The sequence below is a fragment of the Gigantopelta aegis genome, chromosome 15, assembly GCF_016097555.1.
Source record: "Gigantopelta aegis isolate Gae_Host chromosome 15, Gae_host_genome, whole genome shotgun sequence".
NCBI classification, from domain to species: Eukaryota; Metazoa; Mollusca; class Gastropoda; order Neomphalida; family Peltospiridae; genus Gigantopelta; species Gigantopelta aegis.
Genome location: NC_054713.1, coordinates 5,269,141 through 5,296,020, shown reverse-complemented (window position 1 = coordinate 5,296,020; position 26,880 = coordinate 5,269,141). Strand labels below are relative to the sequence as shown.

Below are 26,880 nucleotides of genomic sequence, written 5' to 3'. Positions count from 1 at the left end.
ATACTGAATACGATCTTTATTGCCCAGTCGATTAAACACTACAAAGCTTCATCGTCGGCAAATACGAAAGTTCTACAGAAGGATGACGCTGAGGGGCTGTGTCTCACAGCCCGTGAAACTATGGCGTTGATGCATGCGACGCCTGAAAGTAGTCATGATCATGAGTGACATTGAAATAATACGGTTACAGATGCCGGTTTTACGGACACAGTAACTGACAGAGAGACAGACAGAGAGAAAATAAATAGCATGCAAACGAAGAGACGGCCAGATAGACACACAAAGACAGAGACGGAGAGAGAGAGAGAGAGAGAGAGAGAGAGAGAGAGAGAGAGAGAGAGAGAGAGAGAGAGAGAGAGAGAGAGAGAGAGAGAGAGAGAGAGACAGAGACAGAGAGAGAGAGAGAGAGAGAGAGAGAGAGAGAGAGAGAGAGAGAGAGAGAGAGAGAGAGAGAGAGAGAGAGAGAGAGAGAGAGAGAGAGAGAGAGAGAGAGAGAGAGAGAGAGAGAGAGAGAGAGAGAGAGAGAGAGAGAGAGAGAGAGAGAGAGAGATCAAACACATACGTGTATACACAATTCAAAGTATAATAAAAACTTGTTTGGTCGGATTAATTTTGTTGTGTCCTAAACTTTATTTGTTTTTTGTTTTTTGTTTACTTTTTACTTTTCTTTTTTTTCTTGTTGTTGCTGTTGTTGTTGTTGTTGTTGTTGTTTTGTCAGACAATATTGTACTGTCTCAACCAGCACTAATAAGCCCCATTCGCACCTGCCAGCTCTGTTATCGGCAGCAAAAGATTATTAAAAAAAGATTATTTTAAAGATTTTGTGTTTAACTTAATCTAATTAAAATCAGGAAATTTGGAGGGGGGGGGGGGGGGGTGTCAATAACACACATGCAAATACTAGTAAGTTGAATTTGAGAAATAGTATTTAAATTTCTTTTGGGGAATGTGTAAGAAATAGAATACTGTATGTACACCCATGTCCGTTAGATATTATTTGTCTTAGATACTGCCACCAATGGAGGATTGTTTTGTTTGTTTCTTCTTTTTCTTTTCTTTTTTTTCTTTTTTTCTTTTGCTTTTACTTGTGCTGCAGGAATTGGGTGGTGGTGGTGATGGTGGTGGTTGTTATCGTGGTGGTTGAACAATTGATATTACGCATGCAAATAAATTTTCTTTTTGGGAATATGTAAGAAATAGAAAATTATACAATAATATCTGTTAGATATTATTTTTCTAATACCTTGTTTGATACTCATTGGAGGAAGGAAGGAAGGAAGGAAATGTTTTATTTAACAACGCACTCAATACATTTTATTTACGGTTATATGGCGTCGGACATATAGTTAAGGACCACACAGATATTGAGAGAGGAAACCCGCTATCGCCACTTCATGGAACCTTACTCTTTTCCGATTCGCAGCAAGGGGTCTTTTATATGCACCATCCCACAGACAGGATAGTACATACTACGGCCTATGTTACACCAGTTGTGAAGTACTGACTGGAACGAGAAATAGCCCAATGGGCCCACCGACGGGGATCGATCCTAGATCGATCGCGCATCAGGGGAGCGCTGTACCACGAGCTACGTCCCGCCCCCGCAATGGAAGAAGTAAGATAAGTGATATCACGCATCGACCAATGTAGTACTTATTCTCTATATGTCCCCACTGACATCCAATAGCCAATGATTAATTAATAAATGTGCTCTAGTGGTGTCGTTAAGCAAACCAAACTTTTCTCTAGCGATCTAGGAGTAGGCCACGGAAATTTCTTACTGAACACGGGGCACTTTGCAAAAAGGAGGAAATGTACAGAACGGAAGAATCAACAACATAAAAACATGGCCACTGCCATTCCGGAGGTGGAATGTCTTTTGCGTGATGCGAGTGTTGCCTTTAAAAAGAAGTTTGGATGTGACCCACAAGTGGCAGCGTGCGCCCCAGGCAGGGTCAATTTAATTGGTGAACACACCGATTACAACGAAGGGTTCGTCTTCCCCATGGTGAGTGGGTGGCAAATGCATGGTTATAAAAGAAGGAATTGCAATAAATTGAATAATTGAATAAAGCGAAACACGACTAAAGTAGCGTACCATCGACGTCCCAAACTGCGTTCACCTAACAAAAACACGAATACGATATTTACGGAAATATTATTCTACATTTTTCAGCTACGATACGTGAAAGTTGAAACAATAGATTGTAATCATTTAACGTAAAAAATCAACAATTTGGGTCCAATGATTTGACCATTCTAGTAATAGAGACCGCACTGGAAGACTGGTAGGGCCACTCACATCTGTTACACCATTGCCGAATGCAAGGTTTGAAAAGCACATGTTAGTTAACGTCTATAAAACATTTATTGTTTAATATTGGAAGAATACCAGTACTTGTAACAGGTATAAAATACATGGATAAAACTTTATAACAAATATAGAACTCGTGTTACTTGCCACTTTACGTTTTATTCAGTGGCAAAGTGAAAAAGTAGCGATATCGCATTTAATTATTGAAAAATAGTGTTGATGGCGTTATTGCAAGTATTTATTTTTGTGAGGTAATTATAATTAATTTATTACTCTTGCAGTACATGACAAAATTTAGATGTTTTGATTTATTGTATAACTGTGATCGCCCGTTAACAACATCTTCCTGTTTGTGTGTTTACTACAATCCAAGATGGCAGATATTTGTTTACATTTTCAATGATTTGTTATTATGAATACATTTATTGTGGCCCTGACACATCTGTTGTTAGGGAATCACAAAAAATTAATCCCTATAACCACATCTTTATAATTAACGGATGTAGGACAAAATGTCACTGGAAAAAATGTCAAGTCAAAATATTAACTATTAAAGTGGAAGGAAGGAAGGAAGGAAATGTTTTATTTAACAATCCACTCGACACATTTTATTTACGGTTATATGGCGTCAGACATGGTTAAGAACCACACAGATATTGTGAGAGGAAACCTGCTGTTGCCACTTCATGGGCTACTCTTTTCGATTAGCAGTAAGGGATCTTTTATATGCTCCATTCCACAGACAGAATTGTACACACCACAGCCTTTGTTACACCAGTTGTGGAGCACTGGCTGTAATCTATTAAAGTGGTACCCAGGTAAAAATGTCAACTTTGACTATATACTTAATGTGTAAAAAAAACTTTTTAAAATCCTAACTACATGTATTCTACAACTTTTCGTTTCACCAGTTAAACCACTGTTTGCACACCTTTGACAACAACAGTACTAAATGTGTATATAATTGTCTCAATAACACAGCATGGGTGATGTAATTTTGTTTTTTAATGCCACTAACTTATGTTTTAAAAATCAAAGACAGACTTAGCTAATAAGCCATACAACCAACAATGAAGCATTCTCTAATTATTTCAAATTTTGTAATTATAAAGTTAACTCAATTTCCCAAAACCTAACATACATCTGTTATCTCTCTTGCTCTGTCCTTCTTTTCCTCTCTCACTGTCTCATTTCTCTCTTGTCTCTATCTCGCATATAACACACACACACAAGTTGACATTTTGACAGAGATACAACATTAATGGTACACATTTTGTTCTCTTACATATTGACCATTGACCTGTATATCACTTTTTCCATGGCCGATTGATGCTCTTTACTCTGTACAATTGAATGCTGTGATAATGCGGGTAACGAATGAGGAGTTACTGATTACTACATGTAGCATATGACGATGATGGTAATGTTCATTTGTAATGCACAAATGAGTGTGCCAAACTTTTTTTCTTTTTTTTTTTTGCAAAACGGAGTTACCTACCCTGATTACAAATTTTAATTTTGGGGGTCATTGCTAATTGAATTTTTTTTTTTTAAATTCTTTTAATTCTTTTAAAGGTATTTCCTCAGTATAACAAACAATCAATATCATTCTTGTCATATTTAAAAAGTGTCCGCGATCCGTACTAGTAAATAAAAGTGAAACACCCTACAGTAAACAGGAAAAAGTGCGACGTTTCTAACTGCGTTCAGGTGCATGCATTTCAATGTAGTAGTGTTGATAGGGAGCTAATAATGAAATTCCCACTAGCTACTGCCAGTAGGAGCACTTTATACCAACACTACTACATACTCCCCCCTCAACACACATCGCTCACACTTGATGTCAATACTGATAGGCATTACGTCCATTATGACTCCATACCTGCGCATAGTTTGTAAAATATAATTTTTTTAAGGAACTGATTCTAAATTAACAAAATTTATATACTCAAAATTATTTACAACTGTTATGAATGGATTATGAATACTATTCACTACAATAGAGGCACAAAAATGTAGCATACCTTTGCAGATTGAATATAATAATTGAAAACAAATTCTCACAACAGGTGTCTTAAAAATCATAAAAATTAAATTCTTTGGCTTTGTTGATCTGGCACGTGTGAGGTCATGTGACACGCACCGAATGTTAATTATCTTTCTCCATTTTAAGTCAATTTCTACGAGTCATGTGGATCCGATATTGGTAATTTTAAGGAATAAACAAAAACGACTTAGTAAAATTAATGGTTTATGGGGTTTGTAAATTTTTGTATTTAGATACTTACTTTTCTCAACTTTATTGTTTATAAAAATGTTCCTGAACTGTGAAGAAAAACCTCATAAATGAACGATATGCCGATGACAACAAATCGGATGTTGATTGCGCGAACCATGCACAAGAAAACAAAGTGAACAGAATTTGAAGCATAACACAGTTAGGGACGTTGACGATACTTTTTTATTCGATGGAAAGAGGGAAAGAGTTCCGTATTTTCTGAGAAAAGGCTGAGGATTGAAAATAAAATATATTGATGATCATGTAAGCTGATGACAAATGTTATGGGGCGTGTGGAGGCGGGACAGGATGATGATCTATCTGAAGCCAGAAGTCAAAGAATCGAATCCCCTTAATGGCCATAGTTCATTAAAATAAACACAATTTATTTTAATGCTCAAGAATACCCCTCCGGGAAGCCATAATCTGAAAGGTTTTTTTTCTTAATGTCCAAACCAGTGCCCAAGAAAGGCTGTGGTATGTGCCACCCTGTGTGGGAAAATGCATATAAATTAAAGACCCCAACTAGAGTGACCATGTTTCACCTAAAAATTGCAAAGTCTGGCATCCAACATTTTTTTAATCTGTACACTCAGAGGCAGAAGAAAGTGTGTGTGTGTGGGGGGGGGGGGGGGGGGGGGGGGGGGGGGGGGGGTCACTGACAAAGTAACCCTGCAATTAAAGTCGCACGCCCTAGTTTCAGCCTGCAAAAATTAATTCTAATTTTGGTTAATCTACAAAACTGTAACACACTTAGATCACGTTTTTTTAAAACATAGTGAAAAAGCTGGTTTTATATCGATAAATACCATGGGAATCCCCGTGACCCAATCACTTGAAATAATTTTGAAAATTAGTATTCTGATGTCACTGGTAGATGTTGCTCGAAGCACAGAAATGCCTATGTCACGACGAATTTCCCAGAGTGCACACAGACTTGGGGTGCGTTCCTTTCACCTCTCCTGGGCATGTTCCAACTGTTCTGTTCTGGACAGCGAAAGGAATGAGTTTGGAACAGGAAGTTACTTTACCAACATGGGTGCTTCTGTTAAGGAAGTGGCTGCTGCAGCAATCATGATACTTGAATCGGAATAAGACGACAATGATAGTCCGTCACTGACCATGTTGACTATACTAAAGTGTTTGAAATAATAAATTTTATATATAAACCGCAATTAGCCTACATTTGCTATTCGGCACCGGGTACTAGTGGCTAACCTATTGTTATTAGCAAATAGATGCACCGTTTATTATTATTGGTAGTAGTAGTAGTAGTACAGTCTGTAGGAACCAGAGGTGGGGAGGCACTTCCCTTCCCCAGGACGAAAATGTAAGGTTTTTCTTGTCCTACTCTATTTAAATAAAGGTAACTCTATAGCTTGTGCCCCATACCCCCCCCCCAAGGTTGTATCCCCTCTCCAGATATCGTAAGACTTAGCAAAATTATTGGTTTTACGGGTTTGTAACGTTTTGTATTGAGATACTTACTTGTCTGAACTTTATTGTTAATGAACTGTGAAGAAAAACCTCACAAATGAACAAGCAAACAACAACAAATCGGATGTTGATTGCGCGAACTGTGCACGAGAAAACAAACCGAACCAAAATGATAACGGGTATACCAACGTCTGTGATGATGAAACGGGAAGATCTCCTCAAAAAATAGATTACACCTTGTCTGCTTAACGTTTTTTTCTCAGACGCGCATGCGTTTTTAAGAAATATGAAAAATGCATTTTGTGGTATTACAAACACCAGGATTACCCCAAAACACTTCAGGTGAATGGAAATGTATATTCTAAATAATAAAATGTAAAATTTTATTTGTGAGAAAATGGGTTTAATAGCAAAAACCAACGGCGTAATGGTTAACAACTAGGGCGTGCCCCTTTAAGAAAATGTCCACGGCAAAAAAAACATACTGTTGAAAAAAACCCTGAATAGTTATAGTTAAAGGCAAAAAAATTCCATAGAGAATTAAAAACTCCATGGCAATTTCCACAGGTTTGCAGATTGCTGTGGGCAATTGCAGGGGTTGGGTGTGTGTGTGTGTGTGTTGTTGTACACAGAGGGGATTACAAAATCCCAGATTCTAGGTTTTCTCCTTTGGATGGCTCCAATTGGGTGAAACACATTAGCCAAGTTTCGGCACAATTTTCTTGGGATTTGCAATACATTGCACACACAAGAAAATATTTAGTATTTTCAGAAACGCCAATAATAATATAATATTACCTATTATCATCCATTAAAGGCTTTTGTAGGAGATATCGCTGGCACAATAATTTGTAATATCTTCTTTTTGTTACGTCACTGTGTATGTTGGAGTACTAAACCTGTCATTAGTGACATCACGCCACTGTCATTCTGCTAGTTAACGAGTCTACCGCTGCCAAATATAGTGACATTCAACCCACATTATTGACATTGTTTACAATTGTCGCAAATGAAAAGAATGATAATGGACGATAAATAGAATACCCCTCTCATGTCTTGTGATATCATAATTGATCAGCACTCGTTGATAAAAGTATAAAAATCCTCGGCAAGTCTCTGATTTCATACTTTTATCAACTCGTGCTGATAAATTACAATATCACAAGACACGTGGGGAGTATCCTCTAGTTATCGTATCATGTTTAATAAGACTGGGTCACATAGGCCACAAAATGTCGCCAAATTATGTAAACTAAACTTTAAAATTTCCAGAAACCCAGTTATTTTCTAACAAAATATCAATTATTTCATGAAATTAGTTTGCCAAATTAAATAAACATTTGCCAGTTGTTTTTAAAATTTGCAAGTGGCGAATTTGGCGAGTGCCAGAGTTAGCCCTGCTGCATGACATTGTGTACATGAACCTGTTTTAAATACATGTATATGTATGTACATAATGTCTCATATTTTGATTTATATAACCATAAATAAAATGTGTTGAGTGTGTCATTAAATAAAACATTTCCTTCCTTTCACCTCCAAGATGCTTTCACTTACAAGTTGTAAAAACATTAAAATCCAGCCAAACCATAGTACATACATGAATGTACCTGTCCAGTGTAACAAATGACTGTACATTAAATTAATGTTCAACTAACGGAACACAAAAGATGAGTCAGCTTGTACATCATTCCAACTTTTTTGTATAGGCTAGCTACTCAGGGCTCGAACTTAACAACGGTACTGGTGGTAGTTGCCATCATTGAGATATAAATTGCCATAGGTCGGGAACATCACCGACAGTACAAAAATGCCATCAGTAAAACTCCTCAATGATGGCAAAATGTATACGTCTCGGTGTACATTATCTGCCAGTATATAACATTTGTACATTTGAAATATGTCTACATTCAGCAAAATAACCTTTCAGTCATGTTTATTTTCTGTTAAAGTAACTTTTAAAAACATTGCTGTAGGCATGGTCAAAATTGCCATCTGTGGGTCATTTCACCCATGGCATTTTAAAAACAAATTGGTGTTCAAGACAAATTCTTAAGTTTGAGACCTGGATACTGAGCGACAAAAATAAGGAGGTAGGTCTTTCCACAAAGTCGAACAACACACATCGATATACAGCAACCAAGCTTTGCATTAAAAAAAAGTATATATGTATATTTTTTTTAAGGGTTTGATGCGTTGTCGCGTGGCTGCCCTCCTTTAATTTTCAACCAGCAAGAACACTGATTAATTGATTTTTAAACCCACAAGTAATCACATACCCCTGACATTTACCTACATATACTATTAACTGGCCTTGACCTAGTACCGTATATATGTAACATGCTAAAAAAATATTTAATGAACACTTTTTTTGTTTTTCATTATTAGGCACTGCCTATGGTAACCGTTGTTGTGGGTAATAAAACCACAAGTGGAACCTGTCGTGTGTTGACGTTGGCCAATGGAGTCGATGAACCCAAGTCCGTTGAGTTTCCCTGCCCATCAGCTGATTCACCACTGACACCAGGAAAACCTCACTGGGCAAACTACGTCAAGGGTGTGGTCGCCAACTTTATAGGTATTGACTATATATAGTAAAACTGCCTTGAGATATTGAGTCCTTTATCATGTACTGTTGCAGGTCAGGTTTTAATTTTCATGGTGATTTACCCATATATTGTTTTACAGAGTTATGGCCCATGAACTCAGGAGATAAGAAAATATGTTGGGCCCAGTAGGGGACATGTGGTTGCCAATTTTATAGGTATTGTCTATATATAGTAAAACTGCCTTGAGATATTGAGACCTTTAACATGTATTGTTGCAGGTCAGGTTTTAAATTTCATGGTGATTTACCCTTTTTTTTTTACAGAGTTATGGCCCATGAACTCAGTAGATAAGAAAATATGTTGGGCCCGGTAGGGGACATGTATTGCTATAGGTAGTATTAAGCCAAATAACTTCTAGCTGGGTCAAAGTTCAAGAGCAGTTAATACCACAAGTCCTGCTATTGGTGATAAACGTGAGAGTTTGTTGTAAATTAGTTTTATCTAGGCAAAAAATGTATGCGGTTTTATTTCATCTAGTACCACTGTGTCAAGTACTGTAGCTTTGTACTTGAAACATGTATGGGGTACCTGTGTTTAAAAAAAAGTACTAAAATTTTATGTGAAATTAGGGATGTTGTAAAAACATCTCATTAATTGTACTAAAAATGAGCCATGAAAGATACCATTTTAATCAGTTACTACTTTGAGGTAAGGGTCACAGTAATGATATTTATGGGTCATAAACTAGTTTGGTTGCCGTATAGCTGTAAATAAAACTATATTGAGTACATACATGTACATCATTTAATGCTACATTTTATTCCTTCATATTGCACTGTAAATTTCTTGCTTTATGTTTACTTGTAGGAAAAGGTGTGACATGTAGCCCAGTGATAAAGCGCTCGCTTGATGTGCGATCGGTCTGGGATCAATCCCTATATCTGTGGGCCCAATGGACTATTTCTCGTCCCAGCCAGTCAACCATGACCGGTATATCAAAGGCTATGTGCTGTCCTGTAAAATATGCCTTGCTATTAATGGACAAATGTAGCAGGTTTCTTCTCTAAGACTATAGGTCAAAATTGCCAAATGTTTGACAACAGCCGATGATTAATAAATCAATGTGCTCTTGCGGCGTCCTTAAACAAAACTAAACCTTTACTTCTAGGAAAGGTCCCTTCCTTCGATGCCGTGATTTTGACGTCAGTGCCAATTGGCGGGGGAGTGTCGAGCTCTGCCTCCATAGAGGTCGCCACCTACATGTTTCTGGAGCAGGTCTCGGAGACTGCAGGCGAGGTGAAGCCCATGCAGAAGGTGTTGGCGTGTCAGAAAGCGGAACACGATTTTGCCGGCATGCCGTGCGGTATCATGGATCAGTACATCGCCGTGATGGGGAAAGCAGGACACGCCCTGTTGATAGACTGCAGGTACATACTTATAGTTAATGATTAATTTAATGTCACTGTTTAAGGCTTAAATTTTTTTATTTTACAAGTGGAGTATGAAGCAATCTTTGCTTCTTAAATTTTAATCTTGAAGCAAAAACTAGAACTTGTTAATAAATTCTTTAAGATGAAAACAGAAGCTGCTCATGAAGCTAATAATAAAAAAGCATATTGTGTGTTTTGAGCAGCAATTGTACATAAAAGCAGAACATTTTAACCGTTTTAAAAAAGTTTTTTTTTTTTTTTTTTTTTTTTTCTTGCGTCAAGCCAAACTGGAATTATTAACAAAAAATGCTCACTTAATTTTTCCTAATGTTATTTTCTGTACGGGTTGGGTGGGTGAGTTTGGGGAGTCGACCACCCACATCCCATACTCTAAGTGAATATTCTTCTCTCCTTTTTGCCCCCAATACATTTTCTGCAGTAGCATGACTCTAAAAATGTAGCTCCCTATGGTACAAACCTCTTCCACAATTTCCAGCAGAAATGCCTGTGTGGCTTAGTACATGTTTGACTAGAATTACTCGACTAACTTGTTGCAGATAAGTGTCTTATGAACAGAGAAAATGATCCAAGTGTTTTTCACATTGTTGTTTTGTGCTTGGTACGTGTGTAACTAGACTTGACTTGTTGCAGGTCACTCGATGGACATTTGGTGCCCATGGCTGACCCGAGTGTTGTGATACTGGTCACAAACTCAAACGTCAAACACGAACTGACCGGCTCCGAGTACCCAACTCGTCGACGCCAGTGCGAATGGGCTGCCACGCTGATGAAGAAGAAAAGTTTACGAGAAGCTACAGAAAAGGATCTCACAGGTGTATTTATTTATTTTATTTTAAATCATTGATTTTTTATTGTTTTTGTATTGCTAGTACTTTTGATATTTTATCAGTTTATTTATTTATTTTTAATTCTAACTGTATATGTTCCTATAGTTAAATGATGGAATTGATATAAATATGCTGTGGGTTTTTCATTTTTTTTCATGTGTTTGTAAATATTGAATATGTTTTAAAGGTAAAATTAGCAAAATGTCGGGTCTATCCCAGAGAATACAACAATAGGTCATGATCTTAATAAAGTACTACTTACAGGTACATAAGAATAATTGTAACTGATTGTATTGTAGAAAGTTGACTGATTCAGGCATTTATCCAGGCATTCTTTGGGTCCTCACATAGGTCCCATCCCAAAAGAAAGTGGCTCTGAAAATTCTCAAACCGGCGTCGTGGTTAGGCCATCAATCTACAGGCTGGTAGGTACTGGGTTCGGATCCCAGTCGAGGCATGGGATTTTTAATCCAGATACCCACTCCAAACCCTGAGTGAGCAAGGCTCAATGGGTAGGTGTAAACCACTTGCACCGACCAGTGATCCATAACTGGTTCAACAAAGGCCATGGTTTGTGCTATCCTGCCTGTGGGAAGCGCAAATAAAAGATCCCTTGCTGCCTGTCGTAAAAGAGTAGCCTATGTGGCGACAGCGAGTTTCCTCTAAAAAAAACAGTGTCAGAATGACCATATGTTTGACATCCAATGATAAGATAAAAAATCAATGTGCTCTAGTGGCGTCGTTAAATAAAACAAACTTTACTCTTTTTTTGAAAATTCTCAATATATATATTTAACTATTTCTGTTAAATTAATTTAACAGTGGTATTTTACAGCATTCAATGGCCAGACGGAATATCCTAATTATGATTAAAATGCACTAATTTCCCCAATATCATCAGACATGGGACCATGCAGGGCTCAAACTTCACAATTGTTCTCCCACTGCAATGGGTGAAATGGCCTACCGACGTCAGTTTGAGCCTACCTATGGCAATTTTGTTAAAAGTGACATTTGCAGCAAATCGTACCTAAATTCCCGTGGTTGGTCCAAACTGGTTATAACTGATGATGAATTTCCAATAGATTGCCAACACTAATTGTGATTTATTTTAGCGTTTAAATCGGAGATGGACGCGGAGATGTTTCGGAGAATCCGCCATGTCATCAGCGAGATCCGTCGAACTGAGGAGGCGACGAAAGCACTGGAGCGTAACGATTACAAGACATTCGGAAAACTGATGAACGAAAGTCACATTTCACTGAGGTAGTTAGGTAACTTTATCATTCATTAAAGACTTTTACAGGAGATATCGCTGGTTCAGTAATTTGCTATATATCCTGCGATATTCTCCTAGGAGATATCTCTTCTTTTGTTACCTCACTGTGTATGTTTCAGCACTAAACCTATCACTAGTGACATACACCCCACTGTCGTTCTGCTAGTTAACGAGTCTACCGCTGCCAAATATAGTAACATTCAACGGACATTGTTTACAACTGTTGCAAAATCCTGTTGATAAATTATGATATCACAAGACAAGACAAGACTCGTGGAGTATCCTCCATATATTACAGTTTTAAGGTATTGCAAATTTTATTTTAATTTGGGGGGGGGGGGGGGGAATGTGTGTAATGATTGATATCTTGTTGGAAAATAACTCTAGGTTTTGCATTTTTTAGATAATTTGGCAGACTTTTCTGATCACAGAGCTACCCCTGAAGGTGTCAGTCTTCATTTTAATACAATGCCTGTCACGGTACATGCTCTTAATTTGTTTCGCCTGTGGCGATTTTAATTGTGTTAGAGGGCCGTGTGCAGTTTATTGCCCGTAGCCCAGGTGGACAACTTGTTACGTAATACTTCGCACGTCGGACTTTCCAATATGCACTTAGTCCCGCTGTGGAGGCCATGTGGCGAGTAGTTACGTAATACCTCTGCGAGTGCGGTTTCGACGACCGTGATTTTGGCGACGATGGCGTCAGTAGTCTGACGATCAGAGAGAAATATACCGAGGTAGACTATGAGATGATACGTGAGGTGCCGCTTTGTTCCCTCAGGCCAATTCTGATTTTGGAATAAATAGCTAGAATTTAGAGAGATCTGGGAGAACGATTAGGAAGGCTCCGGAGGAACGTTAGTCCGTTTGGACTTTGGTAAATATCATTTCTGCTCTGTGTATAACCTTGATGTGATTGATGTGACTTAAATATTTTAATACTGTATTATACCATTATTCTTTAGACAGTGTCTTCGGTCATCTGACGAAGTAAATCGTAGACTTATTGTTCTAACATTATATGAGTATTTGGTAATATAAAGCTTAGCCAGTCATCCTAGAAGACCCTAGGTACACTGTAGGTTATTGTCTTTATTGTGATAAGTATTAATTCTGTGTTACAAGATTACTGAAGAGTAGTTAGGGTTAATTAAAAATTAACCCGTTAGGAATAGAGCTGTAATTCCTTTATTAATTAAGTTCCCCAAGAAGCGTTCTAAATTATCACACGTTACTGAACGAGTAGTAAGGGTTAATTATAAATTAACCAGTTAGGAATGGTGTTGTAATTCCTTTATTAATTAACTTCTCCTAGAAGCGTTTCTCAATTATCACACGTGTGGGTGTGGTGTAACGGTGAAGTGATTCGCATATTGTGTAACTAGACACCTAGAGATTAACTAATTAAGTGATCAGTTCTGGGTTGTATTATTGTTGTTATTAATTTAATACTACGGCTGTACATTTGTCAGCGTAGATTAATACAGATTCCAAAGTGTATTGTGTTTTTGTTGTGTTTTCTAGAGAACTAACGTGCTATATTATATATACTTATATAAGATCGTATCTCTGATCATACCTAGAGACGAGCCATACTAGGTTTAACAGCCTGTTACAGAGAGATCTAATAGATATATAGTTAGGAGAGATATTTTGATAATCGTGTTTTATTCAGTTACGGGAATTATAGAATCCCCGTGACAGGAGTAGAAAATTGGGGCGCTCGTCCGGGATCTGAAACGGGACATGCATATTTAAAAAAGTATTGTTTGTAAATGGGGGCTTTATAAATTAATTTTACAAATTAACCAGAAGTAGCACGTTGTTCACTAGAAAATTAATTAATATTAAGTGCGTCATATCTAAACATGGATAAGAATTTGCTGGATAGGCCTACGCTCAGTGTAGTGGAGATTAAGCGAGCACGTAAGGCCGAGTTAGTTGAAATCGCGGGTGAGCGAGAAATTGATTTAACATCAGCTAAAACTTTAGGTGATATAAAGACAATTATTATCCAGGAAGTTTTTGGTGATAGGCCTGTTATGGAAGACAGTGAGATTGTTCCAGAGATAGAGATAAATGAGTTAAGTGTGGAACAACAATTAGCTTTTAAAAAACTTGAGTACGAAAGAGAAGAACGTGCATTAGATAGAGAGAGAGAGAGAGAAAGAGAAGAGAGGGATAGAGAGAAAGAAGATAGAGATAGAGAAAAAGAAGATAGGGACAGAGAAGATAGATATAGGGATAGAGAAGATAGAGGGAGAGAGAGAGAGAGAGAAAGAGAAGAGAGAAATAGAGAAGATAGACAGCGATAGAGAAAGAGAAGAGAGGGATAGAGAAAAAGAAGATAGGGATAGAGAGAGAGAGAGAGAAAGAGAAGAGAGAGATAGAGAAGATAGACATAGAGATAGAGAATTCCAGTTAGAAAAATTAAAAGTGGAACATGAGTTAAAGTTGAATACTGAAGAAGTTAGACGTGAGGCAGGAAATGGTTTTAACATGTCGGAGGCTTATAGATCAGTGCCTGTATTTGACGATGAGGAGGTAGACATGTTCTTTCAACTTTTTGAACGGGCCGCTAAGCAACTAAATTGGCCGCAGTCTAAGTGGACATTGTTAGCCGTGTCTAAGTTTAAGGGGAGGGCTAGTATAGCTTATAATTCAATGAGTGATGAGCGAGCAAGTCAGTATGACTTAGTTACGGCTGCAGTGTTGAGGGCTTATGAATTACGACCTGAGGATTATCGTTTACGGTATAGCGAGTTGAGAAAAACGCAGGGTCAGTCTTATAGTGAGTTTGTGGCTAAGAAGGCAGGGATGTTTGATAAATGGGTTGTTTCTCATCAGGTAGAGTCATATACCGAGTTACGGGAGTTGTTGATCTTACAGGACATTAAAAATGGATTACCGGTTAGCTTACGTATTCATTTAGAGGATCGTGATGTCAAAAAGATAGAGGAGGCAGGTATAGTGGCAGATGATTACGTGTTAATACACAAAGCTCAGGCAGTACCGGGTAGCTCTTTACAACAGGGTGATAAGAAGAAATTTCAGCCAGGTTTTTCTCGGGAAAGTAACTATCGGGGAGAGTCATCTAGTTGGTCAGCTAGTCAGGCAAGGAATGCACCTGGTGGGCAAAGTAAGGATAGACCTGCATTATCAGCCAATGCACGAACTTTTCGTCCACATTGCAGTTACTGTAAAAAGGATAACCATCTTATCGGGGATTGTTTTAAAAGGAAACGCGATAATGCGCAAGTGGTCGGTTTAGTGAGGTCAGCTCCGTTAGCGAGAAGGTTAATGGTTAGTCCCATAGCAGAGAAAGTAAACCCGTATGTGTCCACTGGTATGGTTTGTGATGTGAAACAAGAGTTGTGTCCTAAGGCAATATCAATCTATAGAGATACCGGGTGTAGTCAGAGTCTGATAACGCAAGAGTGTTTAGCTGGTATTGAAAATTCAGACATAGGACGTAGTTTGGCTTTAAGCTCAGTTACTGGAGAAAAAATGGTTGTCCGGTTACATAAGGTTTTCTTGTGTTCGAAGTTTGTGACGGGACCAGTCGTTATGGGTGTTGTGAAGGACTTGCCTGTTGAAAACATAGGAGTTTTGTTGGGAAATGATTTGACTAGTCAGTGTTGTCAGCCGAAATGTGACCAACTGTTAATTAAAGACAGCACGTTACCAATAGAAGAGTGTGAGGTTGATGAGATTAAATATCCTGCGTGTGTAATGACTAGGGATATGACCAGTAGGTTAGCACAAGACGCAGAGGATATTTGTGATTTGTCTGATACGTGTGTGAGCCATGACATTGGAGTGGATGAGGTTATCAGTAAAATGGTAGATAAGTCAACTGACAAAGTAAATGTGGTAGAACATGTTGATCTCCCGCAGAGGGGAATTGAACCAGTTGTGTTTGATAGAGGGGACTTACCTTGTATTAGACAAGAGCTAGTACTAGAGCAGGGGGCTGATCCAATTTTGTTGGCAGTTCGCACTACCTTGTTAACTGTGGACAAGGGAGTATTAATAAATAAGAGAGTTAGAGATCGGAGGTTGCCGGCGACCGAACTAGCTAGGAAGCAACTGAGCCATGCTCAGAGCAAAATAAAATCAGTGTTTGATAGGAAGGCTAAGAGTCGGGAATTTAAACCAGGGGATAAGGTGCTGCTGTACCTTCCCATTAAACGGGGTTCTGTGCAGAACAGGTATTTCGGGCCCTATGTTGTGCACAAACGAGTTAATGAGACAGGGTATATGATAAACACTCCTGATAGGGTTAGGAAAAGTAGGTATTGTCACATCAATTTGCTAAAAGGTTATTTTGACAGACTGCCGATAGTTCCAGAGAGACCGGTCCAAATTGAGAGACACTCAATTTCCTGTGATGACGTCAAGACTGCGGAGATCAAGTTGGCCAACGGCCAGATTCTAGCAGACTTGAACCCCCAGCGAGCAAAGCTGACTACATTGATACAAGACAATGTTTCCATTTGTCGGGACCTTCCAACGGTTACCGACACCTTAAGCCAAGATGTGCGCTTGGAACCCAACGCTACACAGATTCGACAGCATGCCTATCGGAGAAAACCTGGAAAACGTGCGACGATGAAAAGGAAGGAAACGAAGTTCCATTGGTCAGGTGAATGCGAGAAGTCATTCAACCGTCTCAAGCAGAGGCGCTACTCGTCTCCCGTGATGGCAGCACCAGACTACCGAGTGCCGTTCAAGCTAGCTGTGGGTGCCAGTGACGTGGGTGCTGGAGCTGTGCTGTTCCCAGAAGATGAAGACGGACTGGACCATCCTAATGAAAGCCTCCAACCAGAGAGTTTTGAGATGGAGTCTTCGTCTGCAGAAATTCCCAATTACCATTGGACATATCAAGGGCACATCCAGTGTAATCGCTGATGCCCTGTCCCGAAGTTGAACGTTATGATAATGTGTTGACATTCTTTATTTCTGTTTGTTTATATATATTTTTGTATACCAGGGACTCAGAGACTCAGTGTGATTACTGGTAGTCACCTTATTATTACATGTGTTATAAATGCCCGTATGCGTCGGTTAACGCACCCTTTTTGTTTTAATGTAGTATATTTCCCTATTCCTAGAGTAGAGGAAATATCCTTTTTGAGGTGGGGGTGTGTCACGGTACATGCTCTTAATTTGTTTCGCCTGTGGCGATTTTAATTGTGTTAGAGGGCCGTGTGCAGTTTATTGCCCGTAGCCCAGGTGGACAACTTGTTACGTAATACTTCGCACGTCGGACTTTCCAATATGCACTTAGTCCCGCTGTGGAGGCCATGTGGCGAGTAGTTACGTAATACCTCTGCGAGTGCGGTTTCGACGACCGTGATTTTGGCGACGATGGCGTCAGTAGTCTGACGATCAGAGAGAAATATACCGAGGTAGACTATGAGATGATACGTGAGGTGCCGCTTTGTTCCCTCAGGCCAATTCTGATTTTGGAATAAATAGCTAGAATTTAGAGAGATCTGGGAGAACGATTAGGAAGGCTCCGGAGGAACGTTAGTCCGTTTGGACTTTGGTAAATATCATTTCTGCTCTGTGTATAACCTTGATGTGATTGATGTGACTTAAATATTTTAATACTGTATTATACCATTATTCTTTAGACAGTGTCTTCGGTCATCTGACGAAGTAAATCGTAGACTTATTGTTCTAACATTATATGAGTATTTGGTAATATAAAGCTTAGCCAGTCATCCTAGAAGACCCTAGGTACACTGTAGGTTATTGTCTTTATTGTGATAAGTATTAATTCTGTGTTACAAGATTACTGAAGAGTAGTTAGGGTTAATTAAAAATTAACCCGTTAGGAATAGAGCTGTAATTCCTTTATTAATTAAGTTCCCCAAGAAGCGTTCTAAATTATCACACGTTACTGAACGAGTAGTAAGGGTTAATTATAAATTAACCAGTTAGGAATGGTGTTGTAATTCCTTTATTAATTAACTTCTCCTAGAAGCGTTTCTCAATTATCACACGTGTGGGTGTGGTGTAACGGTGAAGTGATTCGCATATTGTGTAACTAGACACCTAGAGATTAACTAATTAAGTGATCAGTTCTGGGTTGTATTATTGTTGTTATTAATTTAATACTACGGCTGTACATTTGTCAGCGTAGATTAATACAGATTCCAAAGTGTATTGTGTTTTTGTTGTGTTTTCTAGAGAACTAACGTGCTATATTATATATACTTATATAAGATCGTATCTCTGATCATACCTAGAGACGAGCCATACTAGGTTTAACAGCCTGTTACAGAGAGATCTAATAGATATATAGTTAGGAGAGATATTTTGATAATTGTGTTTTATTCAGTTACGGGAATTATAGAATCCCCGTGACAATGCCCAAAGATCATCTTGTCCATTACCAAATTAGCCAATTGCTAATCTTTTAATTTTGGGCTAATTGCTTCTTGCTTCTTCCAGTCCGTTTAAGACTTTTTTTCAACAACAGGTGAGCTAAAACAGACATGATAACATTATGTATGCACAGAGTTAAAATAAAGTTGTAAACCTCTGTGTTCTCAATTAAAAGATCTAGCTTTAGCACTTGCCAACTTTGCCATTTGCCAATTTTAAAAACAAATAGCAAATTTTATTTTAATATATGGAAATACTTGTTATTTTGATTTTAAGAAATAATTGTGGTCTTAACCATTGATACTTTATGGAAAAATATCTGTGGGTTTCTGCAGTTTATGAAGTCTAATTAATAATTTGGCGAGATTTTCTGCTCACCCAGAACTAGCCCTGTTTATTGCTGGGACCAGGTGTCACATTATTATACGTCAAACACCAAACAGCCTCTGATTAAACAATCTGTGCTTGGGTCCTAGGATCGAACCTCCTCGGTAGAACGGTTGGGGTTTTTTCCTATCCTAACTAGTACCCTATGACATGTATTGCCTGTCCTGTCTGTGGGGAAGTGCATATAAAGGATCCCTTGCTGCTAATGCAAAAATTGAGTGGGTTTTCTCGGAAGACTGTCCGAATTACCCAATGTTGGACTTCCAATAACCAACGATTAATAACTCAATATACTCTAGTGGTGTCAAACTTTCTTATAAATTAGAATTTCTTTCTTTGATTCTAGAGGTTATTATGATATGTCTGGTGACTAAACAATGTGCCGGGGTGCTTTTAACATTCCTTTCTTTGATTGCAGAGATGATTACAAAGTGTCTGGTGATTATAGACAATGTGCTGGGGTGTTGTTAACATTCCTTTGATTGCAGAGTTGATTGCAAAGTGTCTTGTGGTTAGACAATGTGCTGGGGTGCTGTTAACATTCCTTTGATCGTAGAGATGTTTACGAAATGTCTGGTATTATTCAGATTAGACAATGTGCTGGGGTGCTGTTAATATTCCTTTCTTTGACTCTAGAGATGATTACAAAGTGTCTGGTGACTAAACAATGTGCGGGGGTGCTGTTAACATTCCTTTCTTTGATTGTAGAGATGATTACGAAGTCTCCTGTACAGAGCTGGACCAGTTGGTTGATGCAGCCCTTGAAGTGGATGGTGTTTACGGGTCTCGGATGACAGGAGGGGGGTTCGGGGGGTGTACTGTCACCCTGGTGAAGAAGGAGTCTGTAGAAAAAGCAATCGCTCACATTAAGGTACTGCCCTTTAGGGCTGTAACAGAAAAAACAATTGCTCACATTAAGGTACTGCCCCTCAGGGCTGTAACAGAAAAAGCAATCGCTCACATTAAGGTACTGCCCCTCAGGGCTGTAACAGAAAAAGCAATCGCTCACATTAAGGTACTGCCCCTCAGGGCTGTAACAGAAAAAGCAATCGCTCACATTAAGGTACTGCCCCTCAGGGCTGTAACAGAAAAAGCAAACACTCACATTAAGGTATTGCCCCTCAGGGCTGTAACAGAAAAAGCAATCGCTCACATTGTTACAGAATTAGTCACAGGCTATAGACAGGAGTCACTGTTGTTATATTATTTTATATGTGGTGGATCCACTATTTTTTTTTCTTCTGTAAGCATATATCATTCAAGTAAAAAGATTTATTGTGCAGGGCTCGGACATGAGAATTTATCTCCCACAGCAATTTTTTAAAGAATTGCCATGGGTGAAACGGCCCAATGATGGCAAATTTGAGCTTGCCTATGGCAAATGTTTTTAAAGCGACTTTTGTAGCAAATAAATATGACTGAAAGGTTATTTTGCTGTATGTAGACATATTACAAATGTGCAAATGTTAAATATTGGCAGATAATGTACACAAGGTGTATACATTTTGCCATTGTTGAGGAGCTTTACCAAAGGCATAAAAGTGCCATTGGTGATGCTTTCTACTTTCTATGGCAATTTATATCTCAATTACAGGAATTGTCTTTGGTGCTGTCATTAATTTCGAGCCATGTTGTGGGTAGTAAGTATGCAACAAAAAAACCCAGTTGCCTCCTGCTTACCCCTTGTGATAATAGCCATAGTTTAACATGTGCCGGTAAGTGCACGACTGGCATATCAAAGGCCATATGTACTGTTCTGTGTATGGGGGAAAATAGATTTGAAAGATCACTTGCTGATTTATTGGTGTGACCAATGTGGTAACAGCAGCTTTTCTCTTCCGTCTATTAACCAGATATCGAAATAGCCATATGTTAGACACCAAACAGGCATTTTTTTTTAATATGCTGATGTTAAATTTTGTTTTCGTTTTACCTTCCATACAAGCACCCCTAGAATTGTGAAAATGTAGCTGACCACTTACACCTTAAATTTAGCCTGTAATGGGTGTGTGAGGTGTGTGTAGCTTTAGCTCAATTGGTGGCACATCTATGGCATGATTGCCTGAGGTAAATGGGTTGTAGGATCAAACCCCCTCAGCAGACCCACATGAGTTTTTTCCTGTTCCAGCCAGTGCCCCACAATTGATATATCAAAGGCCATGGTATGTGCATTTAAAAGATCCCATACTGCTCTGAAAAGTGGGTATTGTTTAAAGACTACATGTCAGAATTATCAAATGTGTGCATTTCAACTGCAAGTAGGGATGGGACATAGCCCAGAGATAACTTGCACACTTGATACATGGTCAGTCTAGAGACCACTGGGCTATTTCTTGTTCCAGCCAGGTCTCCACAACTGGTATATCAAAGGTCATGGTATGTGCAATCCTGTCTATGGGATGCTGCATATAAAAGATCCTTTGCTGCCAATAGTTAGGAGTTGCCCATTGCTTTCTGATGGTAAGTTTCTTCTCATTATCTGTATGGTCCTTAACTATAAGTCTGGCTATGCCATATAACCGTAATTAAAATGTGTTTAGTGCGTCATTAAATAAAACATTTATTCCTTCCTTTAACTGCATATGTTTTATGTAATTCATTTGTAATATGTGTCATACTCATGACATTTCGACTCTTCCTTTTTATCATAGTGTTGGTTTTAACTGCAAGCTTGATTTGGTTATTTTCAGGAAAAATACAATGGCAGCCCTACGTTCTACATATGCCTCCCAGCTGACGGGGCACGATCATTGAAGTTATGAAGAGGAGAAGAAGAAGAACTTTACATTCGCTTAATAGTACGCTTTAGTGGGGTCCACAAGCAGACTTTGTATATATGTATGTGTAGCTTGCATTGGGTTAGGGTTATTTTGATATTGTGTAAAACATTCGGTTACAGTATTTCTTTTCTACTTCACCTGGGGCCTAATTCACTAAACTCTCGCAACTTTGCGATCTCGCAGTGCAATGTTAAAAGACTTGCAAAGAGGATGCTTTGTTGTCTAGCAGAGCCTAAGAGACTCCATCTTCATAAATCAAGGCTAATATTCGTTCCTGGTATTCAGCCTTGATACATGTCGTCAAGATTACTGATATCCACTACTAGCACCCTCTATTGGAAGAAAATTTGTAACACCGATTATGTCCCTTACACGATGACATCGCTGACCAATCACAGCATCGGTAACATGTGACAATCTTGAAAGCAATATCAAAAATTAACCACCGGACGCTGACGTTGCCATCTTTGTTTACAATAACAAGGGAATCTATAAGGAGCGTTGGAATTCGTTGCAATGAGATCTCATCGCATCCAATAAAATTTAAGCATTTTGTGGCACGATTTCTTGACGACATGTATCAAGGCTGAATACCAGGAACGAATATTAGCCTTGATTTATGAAGATGAAGAGACCCCTGGCCCTCAAGGGTTTATACGCTCCCAAGTCTTCCCGCTTACAATTCTCCGTGCGATTTGCTCGGGAAAAAGAAGGAACTTACAATTATTTGACCGGAACAGGAAGGACTCGGTAGAAGAATTTTCAGGCCATCCCATATTGGTTGTTGGGATGTTTGGACCAGACTACTACCCGTAAGGGAATATGCATTTGTATTGAGTCCGGGTGAAGTATTCTTAAAAGAGAAAGCAACTCAAGTTTTCTCCATTCTTTAGGCACCCACACATTGCCAGATGGTATCAAAAGATAGGATTAGAAAATACCCATATATTGTATAATTATCTATAGATAGTAGGGGTACCTATAGATAGCAGAGGTAGAAAATTGGGTAGAAATCTTTACAGGGTTCTTACACTTGAAAAAACATAAAATTCAAGGACTTTTCCAGGACGTGAAATGTCAAATCAGTGATGAAATTCTTTCACATTCCAAAGACAGCCCATATATATACACACGTGGCACAAAATTGGTATCCAAGTCAGTATTATTGAAGGAAGCTTCAAAGACAGCTTTTTCAATTAGTTATTGAGAGAAATTTCTTGGGAAACACCATTTGGTTCCATGCTCTGTGATTCTGTGATTGTCAAAAACCCATTGGAAAAGTGTTTTTTTGTAAATTTAGAATGGTGGATTATATTACATTGTGATGGGTGTCATGATTTTGCTGATGCACTGCAGGAATGCTTTAAAAAACCCTCACCTTTTCCGTGTAATCCGAAGACCTGATTTATTATAAAAATAATAAAAACAATACTCATTCAAATGTCGTAGTTTGAGGCAGCTGGGTGCCTTGACCCTCTCTCAGACCTGTGCTCATATTTTCAAAGCGATCGTAGTGCTGTGAAATCATAAAACCATCGTTAAGCTATGATATCATAGCCTACAATGGTTTTATGATATCGTAGCACTACGATTGCTACAAATATCTGCAGCCAGGATGATAAGTGATAGACTTTCGGGGCCATGATTTTGCTGGCGTACATGTCCTATTAATGTGCTGCCAAAAACTACCCTTTCCGTGAAATCTGGAGGCCAATTTCATTATGAAAATCAATAAAAAAAATATTCATCCAAATGTATTTTGAGACAGTTGGTGTTCTTGACCCCATCTTAGACTAGTATGGAGGAAATATTTAGCTTTCAATGAAGTTGGGTGTTTTTTTTATGTGATCTTATGATTCCTACTTATAAAATGTTTAAAGTCGAGACTCAAGTCTCTAGTGTTAAAGGGACTTCCCAAAGTTTTTAAACACCAAGGCATATTTTTGACTATTAGAGCCATTTTTGACAACTGAAATCATACTTTACTTAGATTTTATGGTTTAGATTATCAATTTCCATACATTCGAAGTGTTTTTGGTCATCCAGGTGTTTTTAATATCACAAAATGCATTTCTCATATTTTTAAAAACGCATGTGCGTCTGAGAAGTAACAGTTATGGAGTCAAGTTTTAGTCTATTTTTTTAAGGTATTTCAGCATTTCAAAGTCACAGACTCATGTTTCACTCAATTGTAACTTTATCCAAATGTGTTACAGGTTTGTAGATTAACTAAACTTGGTGTTCATTTTCACGGGTTGAAACTAGGGTCTGTTCCTTTAACTAAACTTAGTGTTAATTTTCACGGGTTGAAACTAGGGTCTGTACCTTTAATGAAGTCTTGAGACTTTAATAACCAGGGCTCACACTGGAACGTATTTTGGTTTAGCCAGTTTTTAGAAATGTAGAGCATTTCCTTTAAAATATTTAAAATGTGGTTAATTTGAGGGATATTATATTAGCCAAATTCTAAATTTTATAGCAATTTTGTATAAAAATTAGCAATTGGTTAATTTGGCAATGTACAGGGCAAGACCTGTTTAACACGATAGCAATGCACACCAAGTATGTGTGTGATGTCACTGAAGTTTCAAGTCTAAACTCCACTGTTGTTTAAGTTGAAAAGTATTTAAAAAAAAGTGCTGCAGGAAGCATTTTGCAATATGGATCATTGTTATGTGTCGTCGTATTCCTTGTACATTTTTATTACACGTATATTGTATACTACGTTATAATCACTGGGCCATTTAAAACAACTTCCAATATGACATATCTCCGATTACACTGAACAAATTTCTGAATTGTGCCCTGTATATAGAGGCATACAGGCTCCCATGTTGGGGGGGGGGGGGGGGGGGGGGGGGGGGGGGGGGGGGGGGGGGGGGAGGACAGGTTGACTTTTGCCCGAATTATATAGGTTTTATCTCCGTCCGTCCGTCTGTTTGTCCCACGTTTTCCGGATGTGTTTTGCAGAAGGCTTTGCGATATTGACTGAAAGTTTGTATATAGCTTTATCATATACTGTTACAAATCAAGTTTGACTTTCATGGTGATTTACCCTTGAATTTACAAGATAAGAAAAATTGTTGGGTCAAGTAGGGGACATTTTATTGCTTTAGCAGCACTCTCAAAATGCTAGTTGATATTAGCATGATAACCAAACAGTTTTATAGGGTTGCAAACAAATCATTACACATTTTTACACTGATTTTGATGGTAGAATGATGGAAATATATGGTAAAAAGATCTGAAGTTCACATTTTGCCCGAATATCTGTATTATTTTTGCTGCAGCACTGGGGGGGGGGGGGGGCAATTTCCCCCCTCCCCCCGGCTTGTACACTTATGACTCTGTGCATACTGTTTCAAAGAAAGCCACAGAAATATTTTATTCAGAGGGAAGATCAGACCTAAAATGCTGAAATATATGTTCAATATGCAGGGATGCAGCAACTATTTAAAAATATTTAAAACCATATAAAATCTTTCTACCATAAAAATAAAGGTTATTTCTAAGCGTTTCAGATCAAATTCAAGTCTTATTTTGAGAACAAAAACAAATCCGTGTGTGTGCAGCATAACAGTGAAAAACAATGTTTACCAGAAAACAGTGGCACAAAACTGAGAACAACACAGCACTTCTTTTTTAACAAGTTCTGCATTATTACTAGTGAAACCCCCGAGTGAGTGCTCTGCAAGGCTCAATGGGTAGGTGTAAACCACTTGCACCGACCAGTGATCCGGAACTGGTTCAACAAAGGCCATGGTTTGTGCTATCCTGCCTGTGGGAAGCACAAATAAAAGATCCCTTGCTGCCTGTCATAAAAAGAGTAGCCTATGTGGCGACAGCAGGTTTCCTAAAAAAAAAAATGTCAGAATGACCATATGTTTGACGTCCAATAACCGATGATAAGATAAAAAATCAATGTGCTTGGCGTCGTTAAATAAAACAAACTACTTTTTTTCATAAGACCACATGTTGGTCCACTGTCCATTTCTGTCTCATTTTTACGAAGTTAAAAGGCGAGATATAGGTAGGCCCTATTGTATTACTTTTTCGATGCTGGTGACATCAACCTTTTTTTAATTTTATTAATGTAGGCCAGTAACCTTAAAGTTTTGCAAGTTGGATCAGTCATAGTTCAATGGAACGCTGTGTAGGCATCACAGCACATAAATGTGTTATAGTAGACTAGGCATTTATTTACATACAATTGTTGTTTAATGTTTTCAATATGGTAGGTTTTTAGTCATTATTCATTTTACTGTTGCAATATATTGTATATCTGTATCGGAAACGTTTACAGCGTAAAAAAAAAAAAAAATCTATTTTGCGATTTATACAATCCATTATTTTTTAAGCTTGGTGTATCTTTTCAAACAAGTGTCAAATAATGTATTTTTGATGCAATGTTATAAATAAAGTATAGTTTATTAAATTGTGTATCCCTTGTTTTTTGTTTGACAATGCTGACAGACGCTACAGTTTGTTGTACCATTTGAGCATTACTTAAAAGGGCATTCCTGAGTTTGCTGCAAATTTTTAAGATGTTATTGACGAACAGAGAATTTTTAACGATTATAATTACATATCAAATACATTTTTCTGCATAAAGTATTGCTGTATATTAAACATGTTTCTAATCGTTTTAATATATGTACTAGGTTAAATTTTATTTTAGTTCCTAAAATGTTTTTTTCATACTAACAAATTTATTTGAAGACAAAATCCAGTTTGGGATTCTTATAAATATTACGACGACCAGAAACACATTGAATATACAGACACCGATATTCTAAACAAGAAAATATATTTAATATGCAAGTTTAATCGTAGAAACATTTTACAATGAAGCAACTCAGGAATGTCCCTTTAAGATTATTACTTTCTGTACATCGTATTTCTAAAACCACGAAATGCAAGTCTTGGCTTAGTCAAAATTGTCATCTGTATTACAATAATATATAGAGCACTAAGCTTCTGTGAAGACTAACGACATTCTCAAACCTTTGTTGAACTGGAAATGGGAGACGAGCTGTAGACTATAGGAAGGAAGGAAATGTTTTATTTGACACTCAACACATCTCGTTACAGTCCGTGCACCACGACTGGTATATCAAAGGCCGTGGTATGTACTACCCTGTCTGTGGGATGGTGCATATAAAAGATCCCTTGCAGTGGGTTT

At 38.1% G+C, this 26,880-nt stretch overlaps 1 protein-coding gene across 1 annotated transcript; it reads left to right on the top strand.

Annotated features, from left to right (window-relative positions):
* Positions 1-1,837: 1,837 nt before the first annotated feature.
* LOC121390707 (galactokinase-like) lies at positions 1,838-21,953 on the top strand. The gene is made up of 7 exons (XM_041522596.1): positions 1,838-2,008; positions 8,418-8,607; positions 9,747-10,005; positions 10,660-10,841; positions 11,972-12,122; positions 19,627-19,789; positions 21,609-21,953. The coding sequence occupies exons 1-7, from the start codon at positions 1,847-1,849 to the stop codon at positions 21,678-21,680; spliced, it is 1,179 nt and encodes a 392-aa protein (XP_041378530.1). The 5' UTR covers positions 1,838-1,846; the 3' UTR covers positions 21,681-21,953.
* The last annotated feature ends 4,927 nt before the right edge of the window (positions 21,954-26,880 follow it).

Coding starts and splice junctions, on each gene's coding strand:
- LOC121390707 (XM_041522596.1), top strand. CDS start 1,847: ATGGCCACTGCCATTCCGGAGGTGGAATGTCTTTTGCGTGATGCGAGT. Junction 10,842..11,971: donor TACAGAAAAGGATCTCACAG/GTGTATTTATTT, acceptor GATTTATTTTAG/CGTTTAAATCGGAGATGGAC. Junction 19,790..21,608: donor AAGCAATCGCTCACATTAAG/GTACTGCCCTTT, acceptor GGTTATTTTCAG/GAAAAATACAATGGCAGCCC.